The 12,769-nt window shown below is 46.2% G+C and overlaps 1 protein-coding gene across 1 annotated transcript in view; it reads right to left on the bottom strand.

Annotated features, from left to right (window-relative positions):
* The window catches only part of MOGS (mannosyl-oligosaccharide glucosidase), a 56,688-nt gene that overhangs the window by 7,588 nt on the left and 36,331 nt on the right, over positions 1-12,769 (bottom strand). Inside the window, exon 4 of the mRNA XM_069205682.1 lies at positions 6,463-6,656. Coding sequence (XP_069061783.1) covers positions 6,463-6,656 — 194 coding nt within the window. The remainder of the gene's footprint in view (positions 1-6,462; positions 6,657-12,769) is intronic.

The following is a 12,769-nucleotide window of genomic DNA, read 5'->3' on the forward strand; positions in this document are numbered from 1 at the left end:
TGTGGACAAAGGCCTCATGGAGCCTGAGGGAATTTCAATCCCCTTGGGCGTCGTGAGTAATTTGTTTTATGTGGTGGAACATTCTGCCCTCTAGTGGCAGAATGTTCTAATATCCCTAGTCCCTGCCGTAGCGGGCTCTACCGGCCATTAAAGGCCTTCAGCTCGGGCCTTTAACATGGGAGTGGGCCGTTAATGGCCGGTAGAGCCCTCTACGGCGGGTTCTAAGGCTATAGTGTTCTAACACATGTGGGGATTATCTGTCAATGTAAATGGCATGGAAACAGCTACACAGCACACAACCGGAAGCAAAGAGTTTCAATCCAGAACCAAGCCACAAAGAGCAAATGAACAAAAGCTCACAATGATCTTACAATCTAAAGCTGTGAGTCATTTTAAATGTGCCTTTATCAAAGGCGTGTACTTCTCAGAATGGTAAAAATCAGCGCCTGAGGGGGGAAGGCAATGATGCCACACGTTAGGAACAACAGCAATGCCCCATCTTTCAAGCAAGTTATAGCCAGGACAAAAAGACCCTTTCAGTCCTGTATCCTCCCACATCCCTTGGCGGCCGTACAGCACACAGTCCACCTCTCTTCGGCAGTGCTCTCATGGCTGACATGGTCTCTCACCATGTTCAGAGCCTACAGATAACCGACTGCTGCCCTACGTGTCTAATGTCCCACCTCATACTCTGGGCCTGCTTTAGAGGTTGGCGGACGGGTTACTCAGTCACAAACATGACGGATATCCTGTCTGCCATGTCACGATCCCCATAGGATATAATGAGATTGTAATATGAGGATGAGATATCCGTCACGTTTGTGGCAGTGTAACCCGTCTGCCAAACTTTAAATCAGGCCCTTTCTGTCTAAGAATACCCCAACTGTGAATAGGCTCCCCTTGGCCTTCCTGTTCTGTCAGACCTCCTGTGTCTGACAGATACCAGTAAGAAATCCATGTGGCAGGCTGAAGGTGGTGAGAATGGGTGGCTACACCTCCCGTAGCAACAACCTAACCGGGATATCCATCCAGTGCCAAAGCGTTAGCACGTTCTTTGGCTAAGCAGCCTCAAGGTTATGATCATCTCTCACGAACTGGAAGGGGAGCCGGAGGGTACAAGGAACAAACCACTGAAACCTACGGGGAGGAGTAATCTGTCTTCAGGGCCACTTATTGTTGTAGTTCAGAAAATGTAAAGCAATTCTTTAGTCCTTGGTGGATAATATGAGAAGAACAAGGTGACCTTGGAAAGACTCCATACACATTTTTACATTCAAGTGTGTCTATTTTCGAGTCTGTGACAGTGCAATATTCAGTGTCTTCATCTAGGGAGTATTCTTACCAGCTACCTAGATATGGATGTGTTTGCATATCTCAGTTACTGTTTTCTTTTCTTTGGGTCTTTGTTTTTTAAGTCTTAAGATTCATACTGCATATATTTTAATAAAGCCTGTGCAAAGGTTCACGGATGAGATAGTTTTCCAGTGTGGACTATTTCTGGCAAAAAATGTAAAATCAGTCACCGCCAATGCAACACCGGGTTCAAACAGGGTGAGTTTGGGGGTACTCAATCTCTTTAAGTGTTACTCTGCCTCGCACCTCCAACACCTAGTAGACTAGACCAGAAGAGAACTGATAAAGGATGGTGCAGGACAGACGGCACGCTGAGTGGTGGCCACCTCTATGAAATCCCCGGATCCCTCGCTTACAATGGAGACCTCAATGACATATTCCCTCGGTCACAGGTGTAATCTTACAGGGGTGGGAAACAGCACCGAGGGACTTAACATCGTTCCCCTCACAATTCCTACCACTCTGGGGTAATAAATATTTCTCCCTGTGCCTAGATAGGGAGGTTTTTCTTTAGTGGTGGGAGACAGGCTGTAGAACTCTTAAGAACATGTCTGAGGCAGGAGAGATACAACTATTTGTTCAGATTAAAGAGGAGAATGGATGAGAGAAGGAGAACTATTGAAATACCGCTAAGTGCTGCACTGGGCACTACAAACGCTCAAAGAGAGCAGCTAGTCAGGTCTTAACTCCCTTCGCAGAGTTCCTCATTTCATACAATGAAGATGGGCTGTAATTGTGTCGGCTTCTCAACAGACTAAGACTAGGGATAGGTTCTAACTCCAGCTAACTTGTGAAAGGGAACTCATTGTACAACTGAAGCACGACTGATGGGATAACATTCTGACTAGGGAACCAATGGGGCGGCCAGCTATCTGGGTGAAAAAGAAACTCTACTCAAAATACTTTACCAATGGTACTAGATGGTATTAGATGCCGGCTAAATCAAGTACCATCGACCACTCCAGAGATGTGCTCTGCTGGAGGGAGTATAGACAGGTTGAGTCTCTAACCCATATCTTTTGTACTTGCCCATGGCAGAGTTTTGGGCGCTCAGTATTGCAAGCGAGTGAAGTAGAGACAAGATCACAAATAGCTGAGTGCCCACAGGTTATCAGAGGAAGTATAAATATTCCCTTTATACACTAGAAAGGTGAAAATCATATCCCATATTCTTTTAGCATCCAAGCCGGCCATCTTAGCACAGTAGAGAACAGCAACAGAACTCATGCGGATGGGGAGGCTGAGGTGGATTCTCAGAATAGAGAAACTAATGAAAACAGCTCAGGGGAAAGAAAGAGACTTTTAGAGGCTGCGGGGGCCTCTGGTACCCCAGGAGATCGAGAGCCCCACATATCCTGGAGGAATCCAAAATACACATTACTACAGCACAAGGAAGAACGCTGATGCTGGTCGAATAGAGGGTGAACCGGAAGGGAAACCGACTCTCTGATGAACCTTCATGTGCGAATTAATGCATTCAACAGGCGAGGGGTCACTGTGTGATCTTGGGGGGAGGGGTGGGGTGAAGCCTAGTTGATATGTTCTTTTTCCTCCTGATGAAATTGTATGAAAACTTAACAAAGCCCTGAGGGTTAAGTATTTTCTACTTGAATCTGCTGCGACCTGCAGTTCACAACCTCGGATCTGGCCATGATTGAGACAATCTTTCAGCTTTCCAGAACCAATGAAATGAGAACTAGTTTAGAAAGAGTAGTAATGACTGTGTACATAAATGCTCTCTACGAAACACTACATAAACAGCTTATTTTCATTATTTTTTTTAAAAGGAGTTCTTCTCTCCACCATCAAATTGTGAGTTTGTTACTGATTGGGATGTTTTATAACTTGATTTAGCTCATTAGGACCCATATACAGATTTTGAGAATCTTGCTGCAGGTGACGATAGAGGCGTTTACACCCGCTTAGAGCACAAGTACAGCATTCTGGGGATAAAAGATGGGGAGACAGACGAGGCTCAAAGTGCTTCCTCATTAATCCTTCGCAGTAACACAGCAGGTGCATGATTGGTCAATACGCTGAAAACAAATACTGAGCTAACGCCAGCTCATAATACAGGTGGCGATCTCTGATAGAACTACACGGTATCCACTCGCCACCGTGTGTGCCAGAGCCGAGAGCCCCAAGTTAACGTCCAATGGGCTGCCCGCCGTCTGCGTCAGTTCAAATATTGCATTTGTGCCCAACAACCCTCATCTCACTGCCACACACCTTCGTTGTGTACTGTAAACTCCTGCGTACCCCAAGGCTCTTAAACCCGTCTCTGATAGGACGCCGTCCCTCCTGCTCCCCTCACTATCGATATCATTGATTCCTCCAGTCCACTTGTCAATGATAACAGCATGTTGCAGACACTTGCAGGCAGTTTACATGTGGCTTGCTCGGGCAAACTTCAGCTGACAAAGTGATGCAAATTCCACACTACACCAAGTTCAGTGTACAGGGTGCACCATCAGGCTCCAGCTAGTCTAGTGTGGACCTGTGTGTCGCGAAGCACTGCGGGTACCCTTGGATGCACAAGATGGCTTAGTGCATCTTTGAGTCACTTTGAGTGTATCTGTGTCTCAGGGTGGCACACCGTTTATTTACACACACCAAGTGACACAGCAGCACATGGTGCCCACATTCATGCCACAGGTTTTCTTGGGTGGCCTCATAGGGCCCTTAGTTACAGTTTTATGGACATCTTCAAACTCCTGTACCGCATGTCAAGGACCTCAGCAAGTGACTGTTTTGGCTTTGCACAATCCAATGACATATGTTCTTGCCCTTTGGGTGTCCTTTGGGACTTGTAAGATTGAATGCAAGCAGCCCACCTCTTCAAGTACAAAAAGTCCCAACCGCCCAAACATTTTGGACTCCGACTTGGCTCACTAACCACCACATCCCCCAGCACAGCCAAATACCCTGCTTATGATCTAGAAAATTCAAGTCAATAACCAGCTAGATCTAATGAAGAAACCCAAGAAAGATCCTACACCAATAGCCCCATAAACCAAACATACTCCGGCTATTCTGGTCCTTTTAAAAAGAAGGCAGCACAGGTTACAAAACATAATAGCTGAATGTGCCTGGAACTTCACCAAACAAAAAGGCTGCCAACTAGAGCACACATACGCACTTCCATCTCAGCTACGTTAAACGAAAAATGTAGATATCTCCAATGCATAGAAAAAAGCAGGAGAGCTCTCCTTTCAGAAGCCATCTTGAGACTTATGTGACCAGCTTAGTGATTACTTATATCAACTTACAATGTTGATCCAAAATGTGAAAGGATCGCTTCACACACACACTCCTAATCTTGTCCACACAATACTAATAATGTGCTTACGCTAGTCACTGCGCTGTCTCACAGGCTGCAGGTCAGACGCACTTCCACCCTTAATGGTTGAAAAATTAGCACCACCCTGGCTTATGATATCCCCCGTCATATCATTATAGAGAGTATGTATCAGGAGACTTTAAAGCATGCCAACTATAAACTCCTGGAGAAAAAGACTGGCATTGAGTCCAATAATCCAGCGAACCAGAGAGCCATATCTATCCTGACTTTTCTCCAGAAATATCGAAAGAGTCGTCTCCCAATTCAAGACGTGCAAGAAGGCACTCGCTTAGTTTACAACTTTCATTGAAGCTTTAGGCGTAAACAAAGTATTGAAACAGTGGTACTCAATGCCAGACAGAAGTTACTAGAAATATGAGACAAAGGTCAAAGTGTTGCACTGATAATTTCAGACCTTTCTCAAGCCTTTGAAACTATAGACCATACATTTCTTCCCCCCCTCCCCTCCCAACTAAAAGATAAACTGGGAATGCGTGGCAATGATCTCAACTACGTTCTGTAATTTCACTTCAAAAAGGAACAACTTAGCACCTTGGTCATTCCATATCTGAGGGCATTTCCGTATCCTGTAAGGTGGCCCAAGTGGTCTTCCATAACATCACTCCTCTTCAATACCTAGATGGTCACTCTGACATGACACGAGTAATTACTTTGGCCTCCACTATGAGATGTGTGCATCCTGAATCTCCATGAACACGGAAACTGCTCCAGAACCATCTCCCTACACTTACAAGCCATGAGGATATGGTTGTCCAGAAACTAAAACTGTCTAACAAAACTAAGATTCGACAGTGGGACCAACTAACCCAATCAAAAACCAAGTCAACTAACCAGATGACCTGCTCCAACTCCCCTTCCCAAAACCAATTTTAACAGTAGGCATTTTGAGATATTGTTTCACTCTAAAATGCACTTGGCCCAGTAAGGGGAAGCTCTAACAACATTTGGCAAGTTCAACATCTATAGCCAATCAAGGTTCTGCCCCTGCTAGGAATCTTGAGTTAAATTAAGCTCACCCAAGTAGATGTATATCTAACGTCTAATGGATACATGTGATTAGAATCACCTGGCCTGAGAGAGGTCAACTATATTTCCAAACTTCACTGAACTGTGGTGAAAGCACAGATTAAGACAGTCTCTCTTCGCACGATCTGGAAATCCCCCCATGGCCAGCCACAAATTATATCACAGGTTACTTCCTGTTTGCTGAACCACAAGACACATTTACCTTCTTCCGCAGACCTTCAAATGGCCATCACCAAAAGGCCCATTTAGGGTCTGGGGGGAGGGACAGCTAGCACTGGCAGGAGCAGCCCTCAGGATACAGGTGCCCAGGTCCTGCAGAAACATCAACGAACTAAGCACTTTGACGGCACAGCTGAAAAACAACTATTTAAACACACCAACTGCAATGCTGTATTCACCAGGAACTATTTCCTCACAGATGTAAATCTTATATTTCTATAAGGATTTTGCACTCTCTCATTTTGTACAAGACATATACTTTTCTTCATGCACAGTCAGGTTTTTCTTTGTTTGGGATTTTGAAGCTAGATTCTGTTCTTGTAATTGTTGTGCTTTATACATAAAAATATATATACAAACACAGGGTGCACAGACGTGCTGAGAGCGTTGCACAGTTGTACAGGTTGCAAAGGCATGCTGAGTGTCCCACATGGTTGCACAAGGTGCGGACGCGTTCCAGGTACTACAAGTCTGCACAGTATTTCTCATGACAATGCCCTTACCTTGCATATTTAGAGGACTCTGCTTTCTCTCCCCTGGGTTTGTGAAAAGTCATCCTGAAATGCCCCAGCTGGTCAGAAGATCCTGTCACGTACGCCAGGCGGCTTTTGTCCTCCACATGGGGTTGAAGTGAGCCTTGCCCGTCGGTGGCCACGTAGAAAATCAGCGACATGAGGGAGGCCTGGGTGTCCGGACTCTGAGGAGACAACAAGAGTAGCTGACGGTACTGATGGAGGAATATGAGGTTTGGAGATATATGCTGTTCTTTGCAGTGATATAGGCTAAATGCTTCTATGGCAACGCACTCTACAAGATACAATTTTATTTGGAGAATGCGCTTCATACAGTATATTAGCTCTAGTGAGCTGTGATTCAGGTACACTCTAGGGATTGAGGGGGAATCCTGTGGTATGTTCTAGTGGTCAGTGGCCTATTGCTGCTGACGGATCATATTTGGTTCATGGCTGCATGTTAGTGGCACGATCAACATCTGGGTGGGCGAGGGCATGGCTTGTTAGGACCAAAAGTGTTTATATTGTGTTTTTAATCTGAAGAGGTCTTTGCTTCACCAGACTCTTTCCAGAGATCAGCAAAGAGGGAGATTATTGGGAATAGAAGGGTGGCTGTTCTGTGGAGTGGGTAAGGTGAAAACTAAAGAAACTGAAGAAAAGCTACCACTGCCTAAAACTTTTTTTTGAGGAGGTTTGGACAAGTTCCCTTCCACAAAAGGTTAGGAGGTCCAATAACACTCCAACAGACTTTGGGGGTCATTACGACCCCGGCGGTCAGTGGTATAGTGGAGGTATTACCACCAACAGGCTGGCGGTACCTATCTCCACTATTATGACATTGGCGATGTACCACATCAACCGCCGGGCTGGAGACTTTGGTCTCCAGCCCGGCCGCCGTCACTATACCGCCCATGGCATTATGACCCCGCCCACCGCCATGGTTTCAGTGGTTTCTGTACCGCCACTGAAACCATGGCGGTAGGCACTATTAGTGCCAGGGAATTCCTTCTCTGGGACTGAAAGGGGTATCCCACACCCCTCCCCTTCCCAAGAGTCCTCCTCCCAGTCTCCCCCCGCACATTTAGACACATACACGCACATACATACACACACACACACGCATACACACATTCACCCATGCATTCATACATTCATACACACTCACGAACATACATCCAGGCACACACACAATCTCATGACACAACATGCACGTACACTCACACCCACTCATGCACACACTCAAGCATTAACACACAGTCACACAACCCCCAATGAAGCACACAACACCCCCCACCCACCTCTCCTGTCGGAGGACCCGACTTACAAGCTTGCAGGGGGTCCTCCGGCAGGAGATGGGAAGCGACGCTGCTGCCAGCATCAGCGTCCGCCAACAAAACACTGCCAGGCGCATCATGGAACATGATACGGTCGGCGGTGTTTCCTGGCGTGGCGCTGCTGCTGGCAGCAACGCCACCTTACCGCCATCTGCCGCAATGACCGTAGATGGAATTCCACCAGCCTTCTGGCGGAATTCCGTCTACGGTCAGAATGCCATGGGCGGTCGGTAGCCACGGCGACGGTATGTTGGTGGCAGTCGGTGTGGCGGTAGGTAGCATTTGCCACCAAGGTCCTAATGAGGGCCTTTGTCTCCTTATTAGGAGCTAAAATCCATAATAATATGGCCAGGGCGCTGATAGCTAGCATGTGCTGTTGAAGTTGTACAGCGGCTACTTTCTCAATTATTTTGTCTAGGAAGAGAAGCCTCAGGTTGGACTAGTTATGGGTTTATTTCTGGATGGTGGGATTACCAGGTGGTTGAAAACAGAGACTAATAAAATGCCTCAACAGCAGGGCTTCCAAATCAGCATGGTTAAGCCCAGGTGTTGATGGATAGGGCAGTTGTTAGATACTAGGGCTCATGATAACTGGATGACACTTGTACCGTTTTGTCCTATGAAGCATCTCTCTTTATTTCAAAGTTTGGATAACCTCAGCAGCATCCATCTCTGCCTTCACTGTCTGCAGTCACTGCACAGCCTGCTCCACAGAGAACACTTATTCCCTAAATGGCAGATTAGGTGCTTTTACCAGGAGGTCCAGTCCGTATCCAAGCATTCCTCACCAAGAGGGTCTGAGTAGACACACGCCTACAAAGCCCTCCACGACCAGGTACCAGCATACATGAACCACCAACTGAATCTCCACCAACTATCCAGAAATATCTGCTCCACCTCCTTCGCCCTGGCACAGACACCAGTCATCCGCCATGACCACACCGGAGGATGTCCCTTCTCCCACCTCGCCGCCAAGTTCTAGAACGCCCTCCACCTCCGAACATCATCCTCGCTGACGGATTTCAGGAAGAAACTCAAGACCGGACTCTTCGACTAAGCCCAGCATCACGGCACCTGGATACCCTCACAGGTGATAAGCCACGCTCTACAAATACCGATTGACTGACTGATGATCGTGCAGAGGGGTTCCCTTCGTCATGTGTCTTGTGGCACTGGCATTCTCGACTAACGGAGCTCTGATAAACCATTATAATCCTTTGGTTCAAGTAAAACACAAGCTCATTTACTCCCTTATTAAATGAACAATGGTACCTGAAGCAAGATGAGGGAATGCACTCATTATGACACCTGAGGATGTATAGCAAAAATGTATTATACATATAAGTGAAATCTACCTTTAAGTGCAGTTCCGCTCCACTTAGGCTTACACAGTTTTGGTGACGCCATTTTGGATTGCTCAAAGGATGCTGTGCAGGAGGGTTGGGACAGGGGTGGAGGAATGATGTGGCATCCCAGGACTGGCCAGGGGAGCCTAGCATCTAGAACTTTCCACTCCACTTAAAAACACAAGGGAAGGCAGAGAGCAAGGCTGGAGGGCGACGAACAACAGAGCTAGCTGTAGAGAGGAGTCACTTGATCCCCTGAAGACAGACTAAGGACTTTGTCACCAGGAGACCCTCAGGACTATGATACGTCTTTCCAGGGCCAGTAGTGCAGGTCCTCTTTGGCCACCTTCGGAAAGACAAAGTGCCTTTTTTTTCAGAGTTTGGCGGATGGGGTTACTCAGTCACAAACGTGATGGATATCCCGTCCGTCGTTTTATGATCCCATTATATCCTATGGAAATCGTAATACGTGGACAGGATATCCGTCACGTTTGTGACAGAGTAACCCCATCAGCCACATTCTAAATCAAGCCTATGGACTTTAATGTGGCCCCTTAGTGCAAATCAAGAAAGTCAGGAGGCTCTGGGACCTGGAAGTGTGTGCACGAGGGTGTTCTGCTAGCTGGTTGTAAAGTGGCTGAGGAAGGTGCCCCCACCTGCAGGAAAGTAAAGTGCATCCTTCTAGCAGCCAGAAGCCCTGATGAAAATGCCTCTAATGACTAGGCTTGGCCACCAGGAGCAAAACAAGCCAGAGATCATCGAAAACGGCCCAGTGGGGCCAGAGATATTCAGCTTTAAAGATCACATATTTAACCCCAAAAAATAAACGCTTTCTTAAGTGTTGTTGTTGCCAGCATATTGCAATTGCTAGCCCACACCACCTTCTCGGAGTAGACCTTGGACTACTCTGCTTCACTATGCTGAAAGAGTACAGTGCTACAATGGGGTACTTGGTTCTCTGTAAAAAGACAATTGCGGGCCGAGGATTCACAGGCTTCATAACTAACACCACAATCTACAACAAACGTTCATGTAGCCATCAGCCCCCTCCAACGCTGCTCCAATTTGGAAAACAGTTGAAGATTCCCCTCTTTAACACAGTTTTCTTTTCTATTACTCATATACTTTATGATTGCCTTTAATCATGGGCGTCACTCTGCTGCCTTTTGGCTAGTTTCGTGCCACAGAAATACCATAAACATACATACAGCGATTGATTGTGAAGGGACGGTTATAGTTTTCCCTGCTGTCCTCTGCAGAAAGACACTTGAACATTCACACACACATCCTCCCCCCCACCAAATGTAGGAGCAGAAGAAGCGTGTGCTAGCAATATACAGCATGATGCCCTTAAGCTACAGCTTGGAATCAAGAGCAGAGAACCCCTACCCTGTTCCCGCACAGCAAGGGACCATCTGTCTGCTGACCCAACTCTGAGCTGCCACCTGCCCACACCAATCGAATCGCGACAGCCCCGAGGTTTTAAGGAATACCCATGATGGCAGGCCAGGGATGTTACTAAACAGATACAAGTGGCCTAATCCAGCATATCACCAGGCCGGTGAGTCCATCTTAAACAGCCTCATAAATGCGCCCACTCACTCACTCTTTGTCCTTATAACCCCAAATAACTAATTTAAGACTCTCTTGTGATCGTATTTCTTCAGACCCTTGAAAGGATATGCTGTGGCAAGTAGGATGCCATGCAAGGGGGGGCAGTGTGGGGTTTTGGAGGCCAAGGAACAGTGTGTTACCCTCATCCAGATGCTAGAGTACAAGGACTTACACAGCAGTTATCAAGTTGTTTTCTGGGAAGGATGGTTTCACTTTCTTTAGTAGAGAGAGCAGGTACCAGGCAGCCTTGTTTTCTAGGCAAAATTTATTTGGAGAAAATCCATCCACAGGAAGGGTTGTTTTTGGTCAAGTTTGGAAATGCGATTTTTTTCTAGCCTAGTAAATTTAGCAATTTTCCATGTTTTGGGGCTGAAATTGGAGGATGTTCCTACTAGTTCTTAGAGGATTTGAATATTGATGCAAGGGGGGGTTATATTCTAGTTTTGTTTGCAAGTTATTTGAAGACAATTGGTCCATTGGAAGTGTTTTGGGCCTAGTTTCTAGAAGCGAGTTCGTGCGTTTGAGGGCCTCGTAAATTTGCCGGTTTTGGATGTTTTTGGGATCGAATTGTAGGGTGTTCCAGTAAGTTGCTAGTGGGTTTGAGGGTTGGGGATCTATGAGGGAAATGCGTACTTTTGGGTGAAAGTGGTATTTGGAGTTTAGATGGTAGAAATGGTAGAATTTAGGCACTCTTGGTGCATGTGAGGTTGGTGTCCAGGATGAATCCATGTGACTTGGCACTGGGTGAAAGTTGGGGTTTTGAAGCCATCGGGTTCATGTGTCTTACTGTAGAGCAAATCCTGATTCCATCTAGATGTGTTCTGCATGAGCGGGAATACTCCAACTGATCATAAGCCTCAAACAGTACCACAACTAATGGCCTTGTGATAACAGGGGAAAGGATAACAGCAGGGTTCCTGACGTACAGCAGGTTATAATCTTGAATACATTGAGAGTAAGATCCAAAGCTTTAACCCCCTCACTACCCCCGCCAACCAGGAAATGCTGCCCAAAGTAAAAAGGGAACTCTTCTAGCACGCACGCCAGAGGATTTAGTGCCAGAGCAAAGAGGAGGTGGACAATGGGCATCACTGCCGACTACCCTGTGAAAGAGCAGCTGACATACACAACTTGATAAACCTGAAATCGGGCCGCTGGACTGGCATATCACAATGATAGCCGCCCTATAAAATCCTCTCCCTGCCCCATTCGCCATAGGGTAGTGAACAGGAAACCACACTTCATGGAGTCGAAGGCCTTTTCTGCGTGTAGTGGCTGCTGCATCTTCAAATGAAGCTGGTACAGTGTCGCAAAGAAAGTTACAGGCGGGTTATAGGCAGTACAGCGACCTGGACTCAAACTAGCCTGCCAGGAAGGACCAGCACCTGCATAAATTGTAGAACAGTGCCACTGATTATTCTAGCCAGTATTTTAGTGCTAATATTGATGAGTGAGATGAGTCTATAGGATGCACAGTTGATCATGCTTAAGTAGCATAACTATCGCCAACATCTCAAGCGTCATCATATATAATTTACTTTTATGTAGAGAGCAAGAAAGTCTGAATATGCCTTGTAAAACTACGTCCTAAAACCATTCACATCTGGAGTACACACACCTGGCATGTTCACAATAGCAGCTTTTTATATGGACTGTATGAGATGTTCTCTTCACCTGCCATTCAGACCAGAGTCAATCAATCAATCAATCAGGATTTGTAGAGCGCAGCTAATCACCCGAAAGGGTATCCAAGTGCTTGCAGGTCCTGGGAGAAGGCAGTGAAAATGAGGGAAAAGCAAGGAGAAGGCACACTAAAAATGGGGAAAAAGCAAAGAGAAAGCAGTGAAAACAAGGTAAAAGCAAAGAGAAAACACACTAAACCAAGCATTTGCAATGCAATAGGTCTCATATTTCCTTGGGTTAGAGCTATTTGCATTGTAAATTCAGAACTGGACTTTTCTTGTTTAAATTGGTCAACTCTGTCTCATTATTGCGTCTTTTCCT

This window comes from Pleurodeles waltl, chromosome 1_1 (genome assembly GCF_031143425.1).
Source record: "Pleurodeles waltl isolate 20211129_DDA chromosome 1_1, aPleWal1.hap1.20221129, whole genome shotgun sequence".
In the NCBI taxonomy this organism is placed as follows: domain Eukaryota; kingdom Metazoa; phylum Chordata; class Amphibia; order Caudata; family Salamandridae; genus Pleurodeles; species Pleurodeles waltl.